The sequence below is a fragment of the Xenia sp. Carnegie-2017 genome, unplaced genomic scaffold (assembly GCF_021976095.1).
Source record: "Xenia sp. Carnegie-2017 unplaced genomic scaffold, XeniaSp_v1 HiC_scaffold_24, whole genome shotgun sequence".
Classification (NCBI taxonomy): domain Eukaryota; kingdom Metazoa; phylum Cnidaria; class Anthozoa; order Malacalcyonacea; family Xeniidae; genus Xenia; species Xenia sp. Carnegie-2017.
The window spans coordinates 8,580,034-8,605,955 of NW_025813487.1; the positions used below are offsets into that span (position 1 = coordinate 8,580,034).

Consider the following 25,922-nt stretch of genomic DNA (forward strand, 5'->3'; position numbering starts at 1 on the left):
GTACAAATAGCCTTTTCTATGATTTCATTTTCACGGTAAATTTAAAATATAGTGTCAAATTGAAATCGATGACGATGCTTTCTTAAATAAAAGTTTATTGTTCTTTTATTTCTGTAAAGCGAAGCATAGAAAATCGTACCTTTTTAGTTATGGGAGGGTGCACGTGCACCTAGTGCACCCCCTGGTTACGGGCCTGCTCTCAACACAAAATGACTGACCGATAACGAAAACAGTTTAACAAAACCGTAAATTAAAATATCTCATAAGTAAATTTTAAACAACAAAAAATACAGGGCAATAATAACGAGTGATTTTACTACATTTTTTGCAGCTCTTTTAACATCAAAATGTATTTGTATCTTAATAAAAAACGAGATTGTTCTTAGGGTTTGTAAAAAATGTTATTAAAAACCTATGCATGGGACACTTACCCTGTTATTCGTGATATTTTTGAGTGTTTAAAGTCATTGCAGATTGGCTACAATTATTTTCGCATAAATTTAAGTGAATCAGACCCAATCACAGCACCTCACCGTAACACACGAAAAAGCCAATCTTTCAGGGCTAAAAAGTAAAAAAAGATCAACTTTTTGTCTCATAAAATATATTGCAAAGTTTTTAAAATCGTCCACTCTATCTAAATTAATGACTTTCCTGAGGGTGATATCGGCACTTTAAGGATTTTACGGGTAGTAATTGTGACAAGATAACTTTGTTAAAATTTAACGATGAAGGTTGAAAGTTGGCATTTAGCTAGAAAACATCTCAATTTAGTGCCTGACATTTTTTGATTTTTAAATTTTTTAATGAGTGATTAATCATGACGTCTTCGCACATATTAATCAGGATTGAAATTTATGTCAGGTACGAGATAATGTTCTAAGCTTTCCAAAAATTTGTCATTTATGATATTAAAGACATGTTTAACAACACGAAATCATGTCACGTGTAGGTGCAAATAAACAGGCTGCAATATTAATTCATCAGTCTAATTTTAAAAAATGAATCTTAAATTTTCTATAGTCATTTGTTTCCCTTGTCAACTCCTTGGAGAAGATGGCAAAATTCATTTTATTTCATGAAAATAATGAAAAAACCCATGAAAGGGGATGACCATCTTTAAGTTCATAGCTATAAATGGTACTGTAGCATCTGTGTTGTGTCGGCTGTAGTTATAGTTAAGCACAAGTTTTTTGGTTTTATGATGTCCTACAATACAGACAATACTCAGTATATATACTTCATATAGACGTATATTATTGTTAATCTTCTTGCCTAATTACGGTTCACTGCAGTTCACACCAAATTACTTTTTAGCGCATGCGCATTTAGATAATTATTAAAAAAATAGAACTGCTGGGGATAAAACGGAGGTAGACTTATTTCAGTAACGTGTTGATTTGATTTTAAAAATCTTTAGTTTGATTTAAAATAATTAAATAAATGTCTTAATGTAAGTTAGAGTTAATGTAAATTTCTCTCTCAATAATTGGCGAAGAACTTATAATTCGCTTCGCTTGCGTCATTCAATGCCAGATGGCTCAGGTGAAACATGAACGTATTTCAAGTGCCAGCGTTGGCGATCTGCCATTGCAGTCAACAGGTCTTGTCTAGACATAGGCGTGTCTAAGCATTCTTGTGTATGTGCCGTCGAGACGCTTCTTATGTTTCTCAAGGGGCGAGTGGCTGAATGGTTAATGGCGTGAGCTGTAAGCCAGACGGCGCGGGTGGTGGCTAAATGGTTAATATCGTGGCACATTAGGCAATGTGTCTGTAAACCTAGCCCGGGTTGACCAAAGCCATGTGAGGGAAATTTAGCAGAGGAAACTATGTCCTCGGATGGAGGACTGTACCTGCATCTGCAATGTTGCAGCCTTGTCACACTGTGTCACGCTGATATCAGCGTTGAGGTTGCGTGAAGGGTACGAGTGATTGTAGTGAAGTCAGCTGCCTTAACTATAATTTCAGTAACCAGGATGTTCCACTTCGTGGAACCCTCATACGTCGAAATCGACGGAGTCCATTAAATTAAATTAAATGTTTCACATTTAGCGTCCATAAATCTGACCCGTAGAGAAGGATGGTTTCAATGCAAGCCTTGAACACTTTACTCCTTGTTGACTTCTTGATTGGAGACTTCCAAACTGCCTGAAGAGAATGCAGCGCATTCCATGCCAACGCTATTCTGACAGACATATCATGCTCAGTATCTGAATAACCGCCAAGGTACTTGAAGTCTTCAACACAGTCGATTTTAGAGCCATCTGATGCAAACAGTGGAGTGACAGATGATGGATTTAGATGCATGTATTGTGTCTTCAGAGCGTTGAGGTGCAGACCAACCTCTTGACAGACATTCTCTACACGCTTAAGGAGATCTTGAGCAGCTTCAATACAATCTTCAAGAAGTGCAATGTCATCAGCGTAGTCCAAGTCAGCAAATTTTTCAGCAGGGTATCTGCCACTTCGGCTCGGATAGAGTGTGAGGCTGTCACTGCTAGTAATGGAAGTAAGGAGTGCGTAATCAAGAACAATGATAAATAGAAAAGGCGCCAAGGGGTTGCCTTGAAGAACACCAGTGTCAATCTTGAATGCGTTTGTTTCTCCTTCCGGGGTGAGTACTTCAGCACAGGTGTCTTTGTACATTACTTGAATTGCATCAACAACGCATGACGGCATTCCATGTCCTGAGAGGATTTCAAACATTCGATCACAGTTGATGGAGTCGAAAGCCTTGCGAAAGTCTATAAAGGTTATAACTGCTTCCTTGTCGTGATTTTTTAGCTCCTTAACTGTACGCCTGAGAGCCAGTAAATGAGACGTGGTTGATCTTCCTTTGCGAAAAGCATTCTGATTAGTTCGCAACACCCTGTCGATGACAGGCCGGATTCTGTTGAGTAGGCAGCGGTTGTAGATTTTCGCTGCTATTTGGGTGAGCGAGATGCCTCTATAGTTGTCTGTCTTCTTGAGATCCCTTTTCTTCGGTATGGGAGTTAGACCAGAAACACCCCATTCTTTTGGGCGTTTTCCATGAAAGGTTTCGTTGCAGAACTACAGCAGGGTACTCTTCACTTCAAGTAATTTCCAAAACTCTGGAGGAAGACCGTCCAGCCCTGGCGCTTTCCCATTCTTCAGAATCCGTGTGGCAGAGTCAACTTCATCTTGTGTTAGATCACCACAGTCTTTTTCAGGGAAGATGTCGAATATCTTATGAATTAGAGGGAGATCAGGCTGTGCACTAACATCGGCATTTAGCCAGTTCTTGAAATGATTTTCCCATGTCTTAAGACGGTCAGCACCTTCAATAAATACAATGCTTCGTGAATTTTTGCCTTACAGGGTCTTCACTAAAGCCCATGCATTTTTAATGACAGAGCCTGCCGCTGGCGTTTCAAATGAGCGTTATAAGATGTTGTTAATCCGCTTGTCTTCATAGCTGCCATACGTTTTGCGGAAATTTTTCTGATTTTTCAACAGTTTTTGTGGCTCTTGGTGGACTTTTTGAAAGAAGCTCAGCGCCCGCATCTGTTGCCACTGAAACAAATGTCGAGTAGTCTTGCTCGGGTGGAGAGAGGCTAATGAAACGCTCTGAGATTGTGCTGCCAATTTCAGTAGCAAGTTCTTTGTCAAGTGATTGCGCTTTCCAGTGAAGTTTTTTCTTCTTTGGAAGAACAGGGCGGCGTAAACTAAGTTTGACAGTTGCAGTTACCATACGGCGATCACTACCAACAGGATTAGACGAGGAAAAGGCACGACACTCGCTAATGCTGTTTCGCCACCATTTGCGGTACAGTACGAAGTCAATTTGTGAAAGTGACCCTGATGGAGATCTTTGGGTCCAGAGCTGGCTTCGCTATTTCTGAAACAATGTGTTACCGATGAGAAGGTTATGTTGTTAGATGAAATCAAGGACTAGGACACCATTACGATTTGATGATAAATGGTATGAGAAACCTGTGTCGACTTGAGCGTTCATGTCTTCTCCGACAAACAGCATGGAGTGAGATGACACATCTTTAATAATTTGACTCAGTTTTTGGTAAAAGTCAGAAGCGATGGGTTCATCAATAGCGTTGTGAGGTGAGTAGCAAGCAACAACGATAGTTTTAGGATTGCATTTAAATGTAGCAAAGATGGTGCGACTGTCATGTTTATCGACTGATTCAAGAAATGGCAGTAGCTTTGCATTTATTGCTATACCAACACTATGCATTGAGGCTCCAATAGAGCTGCAATTGGCTGTCGATGAAAACAGAACAGACGGTCCAAGTTACGAATAACTATGTCAGAATCGTTGTCAGCATGCACGAAACGATGTTCGTGTAGGCATATGATGTCGATGGTGTAGTTGTTAAGCAGTTTGTTGAACTCGGCTTGTGGTGATTATAATAAATCTCTGAAAAAATCATCAAACATATAAGGAGCGTTGATACTATACATCCCACGGAAAATTTACACTACGATTGACACGGACTGTCTAACTCATACAAACTTTTGCCACACACCACAATGTGGCACAAAAAGTTTTACACTAAAAAGTAAAAGTTATTAAAAGGATAACTCTAGCAGCAGAAGTGTAAATTAATCTGGTTACCAGTGAAGAAAAAGTAATAGACAAAAGCTTCTTTTCCTTCTTCTTGCAACAAGAAAGGTAGGTAGGTATGAACATAGATTGAAGAAAGCCATTAATACCTCAAGTCGAACATATATTTCCGTGTTTATGTGCAGGATTTTGCCTTTTCATTCATATGTACTACACAGCAATGACTGTATAGACAAAATACGACATTAATTATTGACTTGATTTCTGATTACCAAGCTTCATACTTCATATTTCACTCGCTCCACAAGCTTCTTAGGATTGTAGTTACATGTCGGATCTAATGTCAGCAGACTTAATCACATATTTCTGTACACTTGACTCGACAACTTTAAAAAGCAAAGTTCTTGCCCAATAAAAACAACATTGTATTTCACACAGGGGCGTAACTGTTGGGGGGTGTGGGGTGGTGTGACACCCCCCCAATTGCTGAAAACAGTGTTTTTGCAGGGCATATTGCCGTCAAGTGGCAGGGCAGTGTTCAGGAAGTAGAAAAATTGACATACCATCGAAAACAACTAATTGATTACTAAGTGGAAATAATTCGATCATGGGATAAGATGAGAAGCGTTGGTAAAGATAAAAAAGGAAAGATGCAACAGCATTTCTCTTCCGAATCCCACAAAATTGCTTTGAGTGATTTGGCACACTTTTCATGCAATATGAAAAACGTCGATGTAATGTTGGAAAAGAAGTTAAGAGAAGTAAGAATACAAGAAGAAGAAAACAATTTGCGAAACCAAGAAGCCATAAAGATCCTTTTAGACATCGCAAGAACATTGGCACGACAACAGCTAGCTTTCAGAGGGCATAATGAAAGCACGAGGGAAACTTTATCCAAATCAAATCTTGTTGCCAGGCATAACCCTAGACTTCAGTCATGGCTGTCAGACAAGAACATGAAACCTTATTCAGTAAAATACCTATCACCTATTTCACAAAATGAGTTTATTAGCCTTTGACTGAAGACGTAAGGAATCGCATCGTAAAAGATATCGTTTCATCTGAAATATACTCAGTCATGGCCGACACGTCTCCTGACACTTCAAATGCGGACCGCCTCGTAGTGGCAGTGCGCTACGTTGACGAAAACAACGTGCCAAACGAGAGAATACTGGAGATGAAAGAAACAAGGAATAAAACAGGTGAAGGCCAAGCAAAAAGAGATTCTTGATTCCCTTAAATCACGATTACCTATTTGTCACGATGGGTTAGTGTATCAGTCTTACGACTACACAGCTTCAATGTCTGGGACTTTTAATGGAGTTCAACAACATTTGCAGGAAATGGTTGAACGCAACATTCCATACATCTCATGTCAAGGCCATAGGTATGTGTCCAATGCACAGCATTAAACATTGCCGTATAAATTACTTAGGCATTAACTATATCTTTTTAAATATTTTTAAGACTAGTCTCTGCGTTGAATAATTTTTCAATTATATGTTTTTAGATCAAACACTTTCAATGAGCATTGCTCAAAGGCCTCTACATTTGTTGAGATGTATAGCTTGCTCGAAGAGCTGTATGTTTTTTTCAGCAGAAGTTGTAAACGAGATTCTATGTTGCAAGAACATATGGAAAAAATTGAAAATGCTCTTAAATTGCGCAATCTCTCAAAGACGAGATGGGTGTATAGAAGTGAATCAATTGAAGCGGTATGGAGATCTTTTGAAGCCATACGAAATGCCTTAGCGGAAATAGCAAAAATTGACAACAACTCATTAACCAGAACCAAAGCAACCTCGCTCTGTAAGAAAATGGTCAAATTTGAGTTTGTTTTTGCAGTTATGTTTATGAGGTTCATCATGAGAAAGACCAAGATCCTGACAGTACAGATGCAGAAGCCAGAGCTCAATATCCTTGATGGTCTTCAACTGATTGATGAAACTGTTAGATCACTAGAAAGAATACGGCACAATGAATCGGAATTGAATGACCAAATAGATGCGAGTGTTGAGTTTGCTAGCCCTAATGATTTAAGGGGTTTTAGTGGGCAACGCCCTTTTGCAGGGCAAATTTTCTCCACACCCCCCCATTACTTCAAGTCTAGTTACGCCCCTGAGCAAATTATAATCATTTCTATTATTGCATACGTTGTTTTTTAGTAAACATTATCGAAGATTAGGTTTCTAACACATACATTATTACAAAACCTGTTTTTGAAATATAAACCTTAACCGTTTCGGACATAACAGTAAAACAATGTATATTTGTTCTCATATCAAGAGTCTTAAGTGAGAATCATCTCAACGTAGTCTTGAGATGTTGCTTTTTACTTGAATTTTAATCTGAGTTTACGGTTTTTTCTGGCTGCCCAAGATTTTAGTACTACATCCAGATGAATTGTATCTGTTAAATCATTCTCGGTTGAGAGGACAATGAGTTCTTCCAGCCTTTCACCTTTCATTGTTGAGCGAAAATAGTTCTTGACAATTTTCATTTTGCTGAATGATCTTTCAAGATCAGCCACACTTACTAGAGCAGTAAACAGAAGTTTGTAACATTTATAAACGTTTGGGAAAATTTCTATATTTTTGAAAGCAGTGTTTCCGTCGTGGACTGTATTACATTCTTTCTCTGTCTCATTTACAAAGTTAACAAAAATCTCAAGTTCTGCATACAGTGACATACAATCTACGCTAATTGATGGAGGAAAAAGTTCGGTGACCTTTTCAACTTGTTCAAAATTTGGTTTAGTCAGTCGAGGCTGAAGGATAACAGCTAAGGGTTTTATTTTTTGCAAACAACTTTTTATGTTATCTCTATATTCTCTGATGAGGGAATCGAGGACCTCAATCATGCATTTTCGATAGTTAGTTTTTAGTGACATAATTGCCAAAGTCTCAGGGTTGTCATCCAAACGTGTACTTGATCTTTTATTACTCTTTCTAGCAAACTCTTCCTCGGGATTAGAGCCTAGAGTCTTCGCAAACTCAACACTCGCATCTATTTGGTCATTCAATTCCGATTCATTGTGCCGTATTCTTTCTAGTGATCTAACAGTTTCATCAATCAGTTGAAGACCATCAAGGATATTGAGCTCTGGCTTCTGCATCTGTACTGTCAGGATCTTGGTCTTTCTCATGATGAACCTCATAAACATAACTGCAAAAACAAACTCAAATTTGACCATTTTCTTACAGAGCGAGGTTGCTTTGGTTCTGGTTAATGAGTTGTTGTCAATTTTTGCTATTTCCGCTAAGGCATTTCGTATGGCTTCAAAAGATCTCCATACCGCTTCAATTGATTCACTTCTATACACCCATCTCGTCTTTGAGAGATTGCGCAATTTAAGAGCATTTTCAATTTTTTCCATATGTTCTTGCAACATAGAATCTCGTTTACAACTTCTGCTGAAAAAAACATACAGCTCTTCGAGCAAGCTATACATCTCAACAAATGTAGAGGCCTTTGAGCAATGCTCATTGAAAGTGTTTGATCTAAAAACATATAATTGAAAAATTATTCAACGCAGAGACTAGTCTTAAAAATATTTAAAAAGATATAGTTAATGCCTAAGTAATTTATACGGCAATGTTTAATGCTGTGCATTGGACACATACCTATGGCCTTGACATGAGATGTATGGAATGTTGCGTTCAACCATTTCCTGCAAATGTTGTTGAACTCCATTAAAAGTCCCAGACATTGAAGCTGTGTAGTCGTAAGACTGATACACTAACCCATCGTGACAAATAGGTAATCGTGATTTAAGGGAATCAAGAATCTCTTTTTGCTTGGCCTTCACCTGTTTTATTCCTTGTTTCTTTCATCTCCAGTATTCTCTCGTTTGGCACGTTGTTTTCGTCAACGTAGCGCACTGCCACTACGAGGCGGTCCGCATTTGAAGTGTCAGGAGACGTGTCGGCCATGACTGAGTATATTTCAGATGAAACGATATCTTTTACGATGCGATTCCTTAAGTCTTCAGTCAAAAGGCTAATAAACTCATTTTGTGAAATAGGTGATAGGTATTTTACTGAATAAGGTTTCATGTTCTTGTCTGACAGCCATGACTGAAGTCTAGGGTTATGCCTGGCAACAAGATTTGATATTTGGATAAAGTTTCCCTCGTGCTTTTCATTATGCCCTCTGAAAGCTAGCTGTTGTCGTGCCAATGTTCTTGCGATGTCTAAAAGGATCTTTATGGCTTCTTGGTTTCGCAAATTGTTTTCTTCTTCTTGTATTCTTACTTCTCTTAACTTCTTTTCCAACATTACATCGACGTTTTTCATATTGCATGAAAAGTGTGCCAAATCACTCAAAGCAATTTTGTGGGATTCGGAAGAGAAATGCTGTTGCATCTTTCCTTTTTTATCTTTACCAACGCTTCTCATCTTATCCCATGATCGAATTATTTCCACTTAGTAATCAATTAGTTGTTTTCGATGGTATGTCAATTTTTCTACTTCCTGAACACTGCCCTGCCACTTGACGGCAATATGCCCTGCAAAAACACTGTTTTCAGCAATTGGGGGGGGTGTCACACCACCCCACACCCCCCCAACAGTTACGCCCCTGAATTTGCTAGCCCTAATGATTTAAGGGGTTTTAGTGGGCAACGCCCTTTTGCAGGGCAAATTTTCTCCACACCCCCCATTACTTCAAGTCTAGTTACGCCCCTGATTTCACAACGCCATAGCGAATGATCCTAAAGCAACTTTAAGCTTTAACTTTAACATTTACGATGAATGATTCAACTTGCTTCACGTTTGAATCCATATCTTGTGTTGTTAGCGCTTCATTTCAGAGTCAATCGTGTCTAGAAATGTTTAAAGTTTGCCCCTCCAAAAAATTCAAACCTGGCAACCATCTCAGATATCCTTAACAAGCAAAGACAAAGCTCAAATCAAACACAAGTGCATGGGGAAGTAAAGCTATCCTAAAAACAGCACGCAAAAATATGAATTTTAAATAAATTAGAAAACCAAACACCTCTGGGATTCATCACTCTTTTGACTCAAACACTAATGGACACTTCTCTATTGTTTATGCTTTCACGTATTATGTTTATATTATAATTACCTTCGATATAAAATCAATTTTTGCACAACTATAATCAAATAATTCCTTGGGAAAACGTCTTCCATCGTATAATAAGTTTGTTAACGACTTTTATAGAGCCTCGCCTCATCGATATACCACCCTGGGTGCTTCGCGCTGTATAACGGCCTTGGTTCCTTTCTTACGTCCAGTAGCATACACACCCATGACACAAGAAAAATTAACTGAGCTTTAAACATACGGGGAAAATGGGAAAGAGGTTGTGGATATTTGGCAAAACTCTCGTGGCAAATTTAGGAAACATCCAATTTGTTACATTTCATATAAACTCAATCTTATGTCTGTATATCAAATGCTAACTGTTAACGGATAACCCATAATGAAATGAAGCAAAATTTGAAAGAAGACGCTTCTCCTTGACACCCAAACATTCCACGACGAGAAAATCACAGAATAATGATTATACAGAAGGGTCACTCAGGTGTACAACGCGTCCTCAGTAGTTATCGTGCAGCTTTCTCACACTTTTGTCACGGAGCTCTTACCCGTGCGAGTTAGTTTCCAGTCCCCTGAAGTTGATCGGTGCGCGCGCATGTCAACCGGAAATAGGGTTTAATAAACATGGCATGGCATTGGATGGCGTGAAAATCGGAAATACGACAAAGCTGGAAGTTGCATGCTATTGACAAAGTAACATTAGATCCGCCTTATGTTTTATTGATTAATAAACCGGATCTATGTCATTGTGTATTCATTCTTCAAACTATATAGTCGAACTATCGTCTTAAAAAATGTTATTTGCGTTGTTTATTATTGCATTGCTTTTGGACGTTTTGAAAAAAAACAAAAAATATGGCACACATGTTTCATCAGATATATGCAGACACTGTTGAGTTTGAAGAAGTTAGTCACAGCGATCTTATCAATTTGATTTTCGTCGATTTTATAAGTAAAAAGATTCAAGAGCTACGAAGAGCTGAAAAGGATGAAAATAAAGCAGACCCTTGGGCAGAGTATCAAAACGTTTTAGAAATGATGACTGAGGAAGATCGTTGGTTCAATTTTGCAGCTCGAGCAGTCGAAACAATTAATCGCGAACATGTCTGGAATGGAATATGTGAAGCCTTTAAGTTTCTAAAGAACTGCAGACCTACGAACTCTCACAAGACATATTTTGACAAACTGTTTAGTGTTACTTGGGTAGAACTAACGTTAATGTACACGGAGACAAAGCGGCCTCCTTTTTATCAACATCTCTTTGACTATGCTGATTGTAGTTGTAAACTGAAATATAGATCAACTATGTAATTGCTTTGATAAAAAAAAAATATATAAATTTCAATGTTATTGCGTTTTGACTTCAGTTGTTGTATGACCATGTCATTGTGAAAATGGGAATCGGTAGCAGCAAACGTGAAAATAGAAATGCAAAAAGGGATAAAAATCATAATCGTCAGAAAATGTTTCGCTTAGGTATAAGTTTCGGACGCAACGATCTCAATCTTGAGGGTCATTTGCAAGCAGGATACACAAGTAAAACGGTTAAAAATTATGGACCCGCCGCAATTAAACTTCCAACAGATAATGCGATACAAGAAACACTGCCTGTAACTGGAAACATTGAACCCATCGATAATGAGTAGTTAAAAGAAATTGACATCTAATTACAAAATTATTATCACGAGAACATTGTCATGAGTAACGTTGACCAGTACTTAGCCGGTGTATACTTCATTCCAAAACGCCCTGGAAGCTACGGAGGTGTTGAACGTTTGTACCGCGATGTAAAGGCAGAAGGAATATATGACATTAGTCGTGAAAGAATTAAAGAATGGCTCATGCAACAAGACGCATACTCTTTGCATAAGCCTATTCGAAGAAAGTTTGAAAGAAATCGTGTCGTAGTGAGTGGTATTGACGACCAGTGGCAATTGGATCTTGCAGACATGCAATCTTTGCAAAAGTATAATGATGGTTATCGCTATCTTCTTATCTGTATTGATGTTTTTCCAAATATGCATGGGCTGTTCCATTAAAAAGAAAACAGGATCGTCGTTGGTAGAAGCTTTTAAAAGATTTTGTCATCAGGACGTAAACCAACACACATTCAAACGGATCAAGGCTCGGAGTTTTTAATCGAGACTTTAAGAAACTTTTGGCAGAAGAAAACGTTACCTTGTTTAATACATTTAACGGGACGAAGGCATCCATCGTTGAACGTTTGATACGTACACTGAAAACTAAAATGTGGCGCTACTTCACAGCAAACAAAACCATGAGATACATTGACATGCTTCCTGATCTACTGTATTCTTATAATCATAGCATGCATCGCACCATTAAGGAAAAACCGATCAACGTTACAAGTGAAAATGAAGATAGAATTCGGCAAAATTTATACGGTGATAGCAAACTAAATAAGCCTACGCATGTAAAATATAAGTTTGATATAGGTGACCAAGTACGAATAAGTAAAATAAAACGAAGGTTTGAGAAGGGGTATTTACCGAATTTTTCAAAAGAAATTTTCACTGTAAGTCAAAAAATACCGCGCAATCCTCCTGTATACAGACTGAAAGATCATGAAGGGGACGAACTTCAAGGAACATTTTATGAAAAAGAACTTCAAAAAGTCATCAAGAAAGACGATGTTTATGAGATTGAAAAAATACTTAAGAAACGTGGTAGAGGGGGCAATGTACAATATTTTGTAAAGTGGTCTGGCTACCCTAACAAATTTAATTCATGGGTACCAGCATCGGAAATACATATATAAAACGTAACCGTTTTCATGATTTTTTCATTTCACATTATACCTTAAAGATGAGCGGGACACACTTCTATCTGACATTACCTAGTAATGCATCTCTCTCTGTATTTCCTGAGAATAAGATTTCAGGTTATCGCGTAAAACTACCTCACGTTGTGAATTTAAATGGTAATTGGGAAGTAGGATTGTATTCAATTACATATCCTCATACATGGTACACGTTGAAAAAAGGTTTGGATACACATATATATGTAACTCACAAAACAGGTCTACCTACTCCGGTATTTGTCGACTATGGCCTGTATGAAAAAGCCTTCGACCTAGTAAAATCAGTTAATGAGACTCTTGACAAAGAAGTAAAAGACAATATCAAATTGAGCTTTGACCCCCGAACAGAAAAAATTAAAGTGCATGTAAGACAGGGTTACAAAATATCATTTAATCAACGAATGTCGGTCTTACTCGGTTTTGGCGGAAAAGACGTAGAGATTTTAAAAACAACCGAAAGCCCTTATGCTTCTGATTTGCACGGATCCGTCATGATGTATGTATATTGCAACATTGTACAACCGCAAGTTGTTGGAGACGTCAATGTAAAATTACTAAAGGCAGTTACCATTCAAGGAAAATATGGAGACATTGTTTCAAGAACATTCACTAATATCCAATACATACCCGTGCAAACAAAATCTTTTGAGGACATCGAAATTCTCTTAAGGGACGAGTTAGGAAACCCCATCGCATTTGAACGAGGGAAGTCGATAGTGACACTTCATTTCAGAAAGCAAGCTTCGTCTTATTTTACATAAGAAATATGACTCTAACAAATCGTTATGTTCAATATTATCTCAACCAACAACGAGGATACGGTTCATCACCAGTGTTTAAAGGAGCACCTTGGCAAAGAGGATATGGGCAAGTGGGTTATGGTCTTGGTGGCTTATTTCGCAGTTTAGCTAGAGCTGTAATACCTCTGGCAAAAAGCGGTGCAAAAGCTCTGGGTAAAATTGCTCTTAACACAGGAGCAAACGTTTTAGGCGATGTTATCTCTGGGAAAAGTGTGAAAGAGTCTGCAAAATCGCGAGTAAATCAGGCTGCTAAAGATGTGGGGAAAATGGCTGTAAACAGAATGCAGCAGTTTGCTCAAACAGGAAGAGGAAAGTCTTCAAAGAAACGGTCAAGAAAACCAGCTAAAAAGAGAAAGGCGACGACCTCCATTGCCATTCACAGTTCAGCCAAGAGACGTAAAGCAGCTAAAGAAGCGGAGGACATTTTCGGCTAAATATGGATTTCGTTCATCCAAAATCTGCAGAATGTACAAAAACCGAACTTGATTTATTTTCTGTCCCACCAACACAAGTCAGTTTAGAAAAGGGGCATTGGATTGATCATCAACCTGTGTCCAGCGTATCTGAAAATGGACCAATTACATTTTTAGCGCCCGGCACTGAAGATTATGTTGACATGTCTAAGACAATATTGGTAGCTAGAGCGAAAGTAACAAAAGCCGATGGTGGGGATATCGATGATGACACTAAAGTTGGACCTGTAAACAATTTCTTGCACAGTTTGTTCAAGCAAGTTGACGTGTTTCTAAAAGGAAAGTTAGTTACACAAGCAACAGGAACATATCCATATCGTGCATATCTCGGCACACTTTTAAATTATGGTCCGTCAGCCAAACAATCACAGCTCACCGCTGCGTTATTTTACAAAGATACTGCAGGTGAGATGGATAATGCAGATCCTACCCACGCAAGTCCAAACAGGGGTTTGAAGACAAGAAATAAGTTTATCATGGGAAGTAAAATTGTTGATATGGCAGGTCCTATCTTTTGCGATGTTTTCTTTGGTGAACGTTACTTACTTAGCTATGTTGATTTGAAAGTGGTCATGAACCGTACCAGTGACGAGTTTGTCTTAATGTCATCGGTGGACGGTGCAGCCTTTAGAGTGAAATTGATAGATGCATACCTTAAAGTTCGTAAAGTCAAAGTGAATCCTAGTATATCTCTGGCTCACGAAGTTGCCCTGAAAAAAGGTCCAGCCATTTACCCTGTAAGACGTGTGGACTGTAAAAGTTTTATTATTCCTTCTGGAAACCCTTCGCTGCAAAAAGATAACCTTTTCAATGGTTTAGTGCCTAAATCGTTTGTTTTTGGTCTTGTTGAAAGTGCGTCATTCAATGGAGCTTATAAAAGAACCCATTCAATTTCCAACATTTCAACATTTCATCGTTAGGCATTTCAATAAATGGTGAATCTGTACCATTTAAACCAATCAATTTGTCCTTTGGCGCGAATCCAAGATTTATAGAAGCATTTCTATCGCAGTTTTCAGGCACTGGGAAAATGTATTACGACACAGGCAATGGCATTACGCGTGAAGATTTCCCAAACGGTTTTGCCCTGTTCGGCGCGGACTTTACCCCCGATATGTGCAGTGCATCCGAACATTTTAACACGGTGCAAAAAGGAAACCTGGCCATTGACTTACAATTCTCGACACCGCCAACTCATGCAGTTAGCCTTGTGTGCTATGGAGAGTTTGAGAATATAATACAAATCGATGGAGAGAGAAATGTCGTTTATGACTACATTGGATAAATGAACACCTCACAAATATGGACCGCTTTGAAATCCGATCCGGTAACAGGAAAAAGATTTCTCGGCGTTTTTCCAGCCGACCGTTTGCCTAAAGAAATTGAAAGCTACCCAAAAGGATTTATCGCAAACACGGATGTAAGCGGAAAACCGGGGACCCATTGGGTTGCCTTTTACTTTCCTTCAGAAGGAAAAGCCGAATTCTTCGATAGCTATGGACCAGGGGTCTCCAAACTTTACAGCCAGAGGGCCACATGAACTTTCATCCAGCATGTTGAGGGCCAAAGAATATAAAAAATTTCCACGTTATCCTTCAGCTTTTTAAATTTCGCAGTGTGCTTGAAACGGAAGTAGGAAGTTGGGAGAAAAATTAACGTAAGCCACTCTTGCTAGTTGGCTTGCGACATAACGTAAACTTTCTGCACAAAATTTATTTTGTTTAATAATTTTTTTTTTCTGAAGTGCCTTTGCGGGCCGGATTGAGAAGCCCAACGGGCCGCATCTGGCCCGCGGGCCGTAGTTTGGAGACCCCTGCTATGGACAACCACCAGAGCGATATCATAAGTTCTTTAGAGATTATTTGAAACATTATGATTGGGGATTTAATAAACGTCAATTGCAAAGTATCTGGACGGATGTATGTGGACAATATTGTATATTTTACCTCAGCCATAGAGTGCGAGGATATAGCATGAATAAGATTGTGAACATGTTTGATGGTAATACTGTTGAGAACGATAACAAGGTATCAAGTTTCGTTAGCAGACATTTTCATATAGAAACTAGTGTAACCCTAAACGATAGCATTCAGTCAAGTATAAAATTTGTTGTAAAAGCTTGAGCCGTTTATTATCAATAAAATTTTCTTTGTAAACTAATTGCCTGTGTTTTCTATTTGCATATTCTAATGATAACAGTCAGGAAATTGATATCAACTGCTCTATTTATTTAAACAAAACAAATCTTTACATGTCAAATTTTAATAGTCTATCCAACGTAAGCGAGTTTTCTTTAGTGTAGGGTGGCTTTAGGTGTTGTCATTTTTGTTCTTGAGCCTCTGTGGTAGGCTATTCCGTCTTCTTCATCGGGCGAAGTTTCCATTTGAGCTTCTTCCCATCTTACATCGTTCCGAACCAAATCGCGAGGAATGTTTATGTTTGATAAAACGCGAAAGAATTCTCTAGAACCTGTAGGATTGAAATTCTTTCTCCCTCTTACGGCGTCGCTAATGAGGTCTGATATATTTGATTGAGGGATAATAACACCGTCAAGTTTGACTTGTCCTGAATCATCCAGAGTTATTTTATGAGGATGTCTTTTAATACGATGCAGTATTGTTGTTGCGCGTTCACGCATCGTCTTCGGCACACTTTGTACAATGACGGAGTCAGCTAATGTACGCACTTCGTTGTTTATTACCGTGTTTCTTTCTTCCCCGTCGGTTGTATCCATCACGCGTACTGTGGGTATCTGAATATCTTTTTGTTTCTTCAAATTAAGGAATTGCTCAAAGTTTGTGTTGAAAAGTTTTGCCTTTGATCGTCACTTAAACCGTCTTGGTGAAGGATGTGTGAGTTGAGTATCTTTTGCATCATGTTCATCGTAATCGGCGAAACTTCAAATTTTGCTTTTGTTCATATTTATTATAAACGTCTTCAGGTACTAAAATCATTCGCTTGGCATGCTTCATTATTTCAGCAAACTCCCTAGAACGTTCAAAACCGGTGGTAGGAAGGCGCTCAGTAGATTTCCTCCTTTTGATTTAAAAGTTTTTCTTTTAGCTCTTGAAATTCTCTTGTTCGCTAAGGCTCTGAGATGTTTCTTATACCTCAACAAGCGTCGTTTTTGACTCGCAGATATCGGTACAGTTCCTTTTAACACATTAACTGCGCATTCACAAATACACAACATGACATCAGATGGTCCATGTTCGATGATAACCTTTCGAATTTTCGGCTTAGATTTTGCAAGTACTTGTAGGTATGGAAGATTGCTCCTAATTCGTTTAGACATGGTGCTTAAATGACTGTTGATGTCGATGCTTATCACTTATGTACATAGACAATCTGCTTTTCACCGGGCAAGATATTTGTTCTGACACGCATATTGTCAGATGTGAGTTGATGCAAATCGAGCAAAATATAATCGTAAGGGCGGCATGTGGCGTCTTGAAATGACTCCAAAAGGTAATTCGTTTTCTTTGGGTACATTTGGCGTGCCAATGTTGCGATACCTAGCGAATCTCTGGGGTTTTTAAAAATGATCATGTAGTGGGAATTTAAGCTGATTGTTCGGGATTGTTTACCAGGCGGAATTAAATTTTGTGTTAGATACATGACAGAGACGCCAGGGTGATGTGACCCGCGGGTAAATAAATCGGACATTCGTTGATCGCTAGAACATTCTGACATCAAATCGTCAACGACCACTAAAGAGTTTTGACAACCTTCCAGAATAAGCATTAACATTTCCTAACATTTTTAACATTTCCTTCATTACATTTTTTCCTTCATAACATTTTTTAACATTTTAACATTTTTACATTTTTACATTTTTACATTTTTACATTTTTTAACATTTTAACATTTTTTAACATTTTTTACATTTTTTTCCTTATAACATTTTTTAACATTTTAATGTTTTTTTAACATTTCCTTCGACGAAGCAAATGTTTGGAATTTTTGATTCCATTTCACCAAATTCCCTTTGCCGTTCGCCGTAACAGTAAATAATTTTATTCAGAACTGGATAAAAAAGTTCATTTAAATTATAAAGCATCGACCTAACCAAATAGCTTTTGCCCGACTGACTTTGACCACACACATAAAAGTTGGCATGTGTTTTAAAACGTACGTCCATTGTCTCGCAAATAAAAGCAAACATGCTCTGCTTTCACTCTTATAACCACTCGCGCTAGTAAGCATTTTGACATATTCAAAGAAAGACGGTATGATTCGACTAGCTTGAATGGGAGGTATTTGTAAAATAGTGAACAAAGTGCACACAATAAGAATACATTGGACAATGAACAATTTTTATTAAATATTTTTCTAATTATCTACATCAATCAAGCAACAAAAATCTCTATTGATTATATATGAGCACATCATACTTTAGCAGATATTTATGACAGAAAATTTTGAAAAGCACTTGAGGGTTTACTTTAAAATCCTCACAAGCATAGGCATGTCTTTTAATCGTTCATTCATTTTGTAACTACATTCATAGTTCGCAACATTCATATTTCACAAGAGTTGTTTGTAACTTTTCCAATTTTCCATAATGAATTCCTTGCTGTCTGTATGTTTTTTCCTTATGGCTGTGCAAACCACGGTGAAAAATGCGGTTATGTGAAGCGATATCATATGTTAGATTGTTCTAACATGGATCTCAAGCATGTTCCTGTCAGAACGGTAAAAGATGCACGAATACGGATTTTGTCGTTGAGACGAAACAACATTAAAGGTGTGAATGAACTGGATGTTATTCCGTGCGTACCCAAGACTTATGTACATTGATTTACGTGAAAACCCTCTGTCCTGTCCTGTCAATTTCTCAATGTTAAATGTGTTGTTTGATCCGTGTCCAGCCCGAAAGAAAGATTTATATTTGTTGTCTGTGAACTCATTTTCGCTTGTGACACAACTTTTTCCGTATACGTCAACCACAAGCAATCGTTTGCCTCAGTCATCAGTCAGTTTTTCTCTTCTACCATCGTCGTTGATTATGTCCACCCCATGTAAATCATCTCACGTTCCGTCGTCCCGCCAAAAGTTTTATATTCGCCCCTCACGGATTTTTTTTTTTTTTTTTTAACATGTCAACCTCCATTTCAACCTCATCACCGTCGCTGTTGTTATTGTCTACATCTTTGCGGTTGTCGCCGTCCACGCCGTCAATTCCTCCACATTCAACGATATCATTCTCAACTTCAAAGTCATCGCCTCTGTTGTCGTTATTACCACTGTTACCCCACTATCACCATCAGCATCATCACCGTTTCATTCGCAGCTGTCGTCTTCGTCTTTATCGTTATCACCGTCACTGTCAGAATCAATGGTATCGTCTTCATCGTTCATGTATTTAGTTCCATCAGCGAAAGAAACAACTGTCAACTTTTATGTGTTGGTTCCTTCTACGATAGTTTCCATATTTGTCTGTATAACGTTGATGTATTGCATGGCTCGCAATTGTCGTCGCTGTTTCCCGTCTGCACATACCGATCACATAGAAATGACTGCGTATCGTGTTCAATCATCGTTAGCCTTGTCCAGTGTAGAAATGTGTCAAACAACCTCAGTCTAAAAATGTGTATATTTGTTTGTTAGTTTACATGTCATTGATTCGAAACTGTTTAACTATTCAACGCTGTTTGATTATATGCATGTCACTTTATTAATTTACCTGTCTCGACTCTATACTTGATTATCAATCTGTCTGTAAAACGAAAGTTCACTGTCGGAGTGATCAATGTCGTCAAGAAACTCCACATCGGATTGTCTTTCGGAAAAGCTTTCTTCGTCTTCAGAGTCGGTTTCCATTAAATCAATCGACTCGCTGCATTCACCTTGACCTGTCATACATTCATTGTAATTTTCTAGTGCGGTTGGATGCACGGATGTGAATAAAATATCATTAGCCACGGCTTCGCGTGCGATCTGAGGTAAACTGTTGGAAATTTCCGCTGACGGAAACCAATTATAGCCGTAGTGAATGGTATCGGCACCTCCGTCTATTATTATACGTTTGTCAAAGACAACTTGATATTTCTTAATTTGATTTTTATTTACAAGTTTATGCGACCATTTCTCCCTGACTATTTTACTTTCTTCTATTTGTACAGTTGACGGTTTTTCAACATAATTATAAATCATATCTTTTAACGTGTCGAAGTTTAAAAGCAAGCTATTTTTAAAATTCAATGTAAAGCCTCTTATTTTACAGTGTTGCTCGCCATTACTAACTGTAAAAGCATAATTCTTAGGCCCCCACAGACAAATTCAGTAATGTGTTCGCCTTCACCAATTTCATCGGTCAAATCTCCTAAATAGTCTCCTAAAGGAGGCTTTGGAGAATCAGGCTTTGCAACATACACACAACTGTCTGTGTCGACATAGAGCGAATTAATTCCTAGTAAATCTAACAAACTGTAGAGCTCCAAACGTGCCCATGTAGTTGTAAAAATACCAATAAAAATATTTGTTGTTTTATTTTCTTTTTGAAACTCCCAATCACGCTTGTATACAACTTCGACTAAATCATCATTCAGTAATTGCATGTCGTGAATTTCAGTGTCTGCGCTATTTAATCGTTTGTAAAATACAAGCGGATCGTGAATAAACTCCGTAATTAACATATCATTACGTTGTGCAAATTTACCCCAAAGCGAGTTTAAACAAAGTTTTGCTAGCGCTCTTAAACCTGGATTTTTCACAATTATTTCCTTACGCAATTGAATTCCCTCGTGCTTTAGATAGTCGTCGATATATTTTACCTGGTCTGCGTCTGAGTTTACCCAATCCGGAAAGCCCGAAGCTTCTTGTTTCAACCGCAAAAAGAAATTTACATATTCACTAAATAAACTGTCCGATGTTTCTTCAAAATGCCAAATTTCATGCACCTCCAAAATTTTGTAGCCTTTTTCGATTGCCTTGCTCATTTCAATGGTCGTAAAAGTCCCGCAAAATGAACGCCGGTTTTAGGAATGATGACATTCTGCTGAGGCTGTTATAGCACATTGCTTACACAATGGAAACATTAATTTACCATTAACTTTCATCGGGAGCACGGAATGATACAAGCCTGCCGGTGCCAAAACGCGACACTTAATCAAACCGAAGTAATTTGAAAGATCTTCAAAATTTTTGCGAATAATTGTAGGGTGACCTATAGGATAACGGCAATTTTTCATAACGAATGGATAAAGACTTGTAAAATCGTTATAAAAGATTTTCTCATTTTCTTCGGCCTTACGAAACAGTTTAAAACCCTCAACTCTTCCACCAAAAAAGCTATCGGCAGGGTAAAGGTCTGTTATAAATTCATGTGTGTTTAAAAAATGCTGCATTTGAGGAGTTTGTCTGAGTTGCTTGAAATCATGCTCCCATATGGTTTTTACTTTATATCCTAACTCCGTTAATCTTTTTTCACGGTCAATGGTTCGGTTATATGCTTCTCTTGGCGTTGTACCTGTACGGTAAGGATTTTCACTCTTCAAATCCAGGCATAAAGGGCAGCCGTGATAAACTTTTCCGTAGAACTCATACACGGTGTTTGTGTCTTCACAAAATCCGTCGACATAATAATGTTTATTTAACAACGAGTCATGAATAACTTTCTCCCCCCCATTATGAAGAGCGTGTTTGATATTGCTTTTTGTTTGAAAGGAAACAAACTCCAGCCACTCAATGGCACTGTTTGAATACGGTTTATTGCTATCACGATACATATTCCTGGGTACAATGCCAATGGTTTTTTCTTTTAAATAGTTTGAATGAAACACTGCCATGACCGAAGATGCAATTGTGCAATAACAAAATGGGTCTACACGTGTTTCGGCCAAAAACAACTTTCTGAATTCCATGCAACACAAACGCAAAATAGTTACATCTTGAGAACAGTATTTGTACATTTCTTTTTGAAAGTCCAAAACGTATCCCTCATCAATTAAGTTCTGATGCCATGCAATTAGCTCATCTCTTTTACATTTTGACTTTGCGTCGGGGCTATAATATTCAAGAGCCAGAATAGGTCCAACGTATTTCTGATTTTCTCGTGTGTTAAATTTAAAAGGGAAATCGCCTTTCGAATACATCGACAGATCTAATCCAAACGTTTCGGGCAAATCGGAAAGAGGCATACTTAGGAAGTTTAACGAGTCGATTAGCGTCATCTGATAATCTTTTAAAAATAGTTCCATTACTTTCTGACCCGAATGAATGACATGCATATCGGATGTCGGCCGATATTGTATGAGCCATTTTTGAATGATAACAGCGTCAAATCCTTTGGCATTATGGGCAATTGCTGTATAGCCTATATGCTCTCTTAAAAACAGAAACTCACAAAAATCATTTAATGCATTGTATCCTTGGAAAAGACGTTCGTCTCCTGAAGCATACTGTAAAACTGCAAAATTCACAACGTGCTCACCGCTTGTAAAATCCGTTTCAAAATCGTAGAAAATGAGTTTAACATTTGGCTTTTTTGCTGGTTCGGGTTGAAAAAAACATAAATGCCCACTAACAACCAGCTGTTTGCAGATATGACACTTAAAGTCTCCGCACTTGTGTTCGTCTTGTCTATTTCTGTTGACAATGACACTGCATGTACGGCATTTATACGTGCTGTCACATTTTGAGGGAAGATCAAGTCCTTTTAATCTCCGTTGTTTTTTATGTAGGTTGTAACATGTATTTGAGCGGCAGGTCTTATAACAGTCAGGGCATTCATGCAGCTCCGATTCAATTAATGCACATCCTTTGTGTAGGCATGTATTGCAGACATCAAAACATGGGTGATCAATATAGCTGCTTACAAAGCTTGAACACTGTTCACAGTAAAATCTTTTACCGAAAAAAGCTGGGAGCTTTGCCGGATTGATAACATTGAAATGATCTCCGTGTTTGTATAGCATTAGCTTTTTTACTCTTCTAGGCCCTTCATATATTGAAGTGTTTCGTGCATCAAAGTCTATTACAATAATTTGATAGTCTGAAAGAACACCTTGAAACTTTGAAATTTCCCTCAATCCGCATTTACCCGGCAAAATATTGGCACGTTTTTGCAACTTTAAGGCTAATTTTTTTTTGTATAGGTCTACCCATCTTCATTTGTTTTAATTTTGGATGGTGGTCAGCCATCCCTATGGCTACAGCTAAAGCCCGAGCGCAGCATAGGTTATCATTATTCTTGATAGTTACAATCGATTTTTTTAAAGTACTGTCTTTAGAGTAATCTAAGACTTTGAAGGCCTTACCACTCCCAACAGGCGCTTTTACACCAATAAGGTCGATAAAGTAAATGGCTTGAACCCGGGAGTATCGTTATATGTTTGTAAATGATGATCGTCCAGGTTAATAAAGTCCTGAGAAGGACTGTTTTTGATGTTGATGACTGACCGACAATTAGCAGTAGTCATCTTCAGAGTCAATGAGGTAAACGTCAGGTTAGCCAGTTTTGTCTGGTTCTTACGTCATTGTATTGTGTGTACAGGAAATGTGCGGAATGTGTATTGTCATGTGGATTAGTGTGAAGTGAAATATTTTATTTTTGATGTGATGTGATAGGTGTGACGTTTTAGTTGTAGTGGTGTAAAATTGTGTATTGTCATTGTGATTAGTTTGAAGTGTAATGTTTTTAGTTGATCGTTTGTTTGTATTGTGAATAAAGTCGTTTGTAAGGTGCCGGTAATTGCTGTGATCTGTTCAGGTTTGTTCCAAGTTGGTATACCAACTTTCTAATGTAAGCCGTTGTCTATAGTCAGTACTGTAAGTGATGCATTTTGCCGAGTCCCAGTCAATGTTGTGCTTTGAGACTATCTCGCGTATCTTACGACCATACAACATACGTGTCGCACATAAACCAATCACAACATTACGACAAGTACTAACGAACATAAAGGACAAAGAACAACCCAACGAACGACAAGGTGCAGTTTACAAAATAAGTCTGCTGCCACGCCTCCTATATCGGGGAAACTGGCAGGAACTTAAACATAAGACTTACTGAGCACAAACGAGCTACTAAGAAACAAGACAAAACTAATCACATTGCCGAACATCACCGAATCACAAAGCACAACATTGACTGGGACTCGGCAAAATGCATCACTTACAGTACTGACTATAGACAACGGCTTACATTAGAAAGTTGGTATACCAACTTGGAACAAACCCCCCTGAACAGATCACAGCAATTACCGGCACCTTACAAACGACTTATTCACAATACAAACAAACGATCAACTAAAAACATTACACTTCAAACTAATTCACAATGACAATACACAATTTACACCCACACATTACAACTAAAAACGTCACACCTAAATCACACATCACAACTAAAAATAAAATATTTCACTTCACACTAATCACATGACAATACACATTTCCTGCACATTTCCTGTACACACAATACAATGACGTAAGAACCAGACAATAAATACGGCTAACCTGACGTTTACTCCTCATTTGACTCTGAAGATGACTACCGCTAAGGTTGTCGAAACGTCAGTCAACAACATCAAAAACAGTCCTTCTCAGGACTTTATTAACCTGGACGATCATCATTTACAAACATATAACGATACTCCCGGGTTCAAGCCATTTACTTTATTACGATCATTTGGACGACAGAGCGAACAACTTGCTAACGACTACATACGTTTTGCAAGCAACGTCAGACGCATACGCCAACAACTCTGGTTCAACCACCGCTGCAAGGATTTTGGTCTCGTTCCGACAGGACTTAGAATTAAGTCTCCGTTGAACACACAAGAGGCTATTCAGATTGTCAAATCCACCAGCAGACGACTGATACGAGCACGGATTAACGACTGTCACAGACGAATCAACTATTACATCAAACAACAAGAACAAAGACTGAACAAACTGAAGGAACTCATACCAACGACAGTAAGTGATACTTTACTTTCTACCATACAAACTATTGCAGAGAAACGAGCAAACAAGACAGAGACACAACACCAAATCAAACAACAACAAAAACTTGAACGTTTAAAACAAACTAAAACACGTGCAAGACATAAACATGACGATAACTGGGTGAGGAATATTTCTTCCCGCCCATTAGACGAAACTGAAACGCGACTACTATCTTACGGACTAAAACATTCCATAACACCTAGACAAATCCCGACTGAGACGATAGTATCAAGTGTCGAGGCTGTCCTAGCGTATCAAAGAGACTTGTCAGAGACAACAAAGACGAGATCAGAAGCAGGATAGCCTCCACTTTACAATCGTCCTCTATACGTGACAACAACTTGACAAAAGACGAACAACAAGCACTCAAACGACTAAAACACGACAACAACATCGTCATTTTACCAGCAGACAAAGGACGCGTGACTGTGGTCATGGACAGGAATGATTACTTTAACAAAATGGACGCACTTGTTAACGACAGACAAACGTACGAACAACTCAAACGAGACCCAACACCATCACTAGTACGCAAACTTAACAGCAAGATCTTCTATGAGAAAATCTAACATTATATCTGAACGTATTTACTATCGACTCAGATGTTCAGTACCACGACCACCCAGACTATACGGACTACCAAAACTTCACAAACCACAAATACCCATGCGACCAATTGTATCATTCTGTGGTTCGCCTACTTACGAACTTTCAAAGTACTTGACTAACATACTGCAACCACTTACAAACAAATCAAAACACAAGCTACAATCCACTGAAACTTTCATTAAAAACTGTGCACTATACAAATACCAGACAACTATATACTAGTGTCTTTTGATGTGAAATCACTGTTCACCAGTATTCCACTTAATCTGGCACTTACTTGTACAAAAACCCTCATTACAAACACCACGGACGTACTGCCATTACCGACAGAAGACATTATGGAGTTACTAGAGCTCTGCCTCACCTCGACTTACTTCCAATACAAAGGAACACACTACAAACAATTACATGGGACAGCAATGGGCTCGCCCGTTTCTGTTGTAGTTGCTGAAATTGTAATGCAATCTATAGAGGAACGGGCACTCATGACTTACAAACATGCACTACCTTTTTGGTTTCGCTACGTAGATGACACAATCACAGCACTACATGCAGACGAGATTGATGACTTCCATACTCACATCAACAAACAGAACAGCCACATACAATTTACCAAAGATGTCGAAGAAAACGGAACTCTTCCTTTTCTCGACTGTTTGGTAAAA

General features: G+C 38.3%; 2 protein-coding genes across 2 annotated transcripts in view; one reads left to right on the top strand and one right to left on the bottom strand.

Annotated features, from left to right (window-relative positions):
* LOC124450546 overlaps nt 1-25,922 on the top strand; it is a 93,134-nt gene that overhangs the window by 24,330 nt on the left and 42,882 nt on the right. The gene's annotated exons all lie outside the window — the stretch shown is intronic.
* Nucleotides 17,994-22,013, bottom strand: LOC124450550. Its single transcript, XM_047001207.1, has 2 exons — nt 19,385-22,013; nt 17,994-19,281 (listed from the first exon to the last, which is right to left on the bottom strand). Exon 1 carries the CDS (start codon nt 21,927-21,929, stop codon nt 20,679-20,681), a length of 1,251 nt encoding a protein of 416 aa, XP_046857163.1. The 5' UTR covers nt 21,930-22,013; the 3' UTR covers nt 17,994-19,281; nt 19,385-20,678.

Excerpts from the sequence above, each read along its gene's own strand:
- LOC124450550 (XM_047001207.1), bottom strand. The coding sequence starts at position 21,929 with ATGCATGTCATTCATTCGGGTCAGAAAGTAATGGAACTATTTTTAAAA.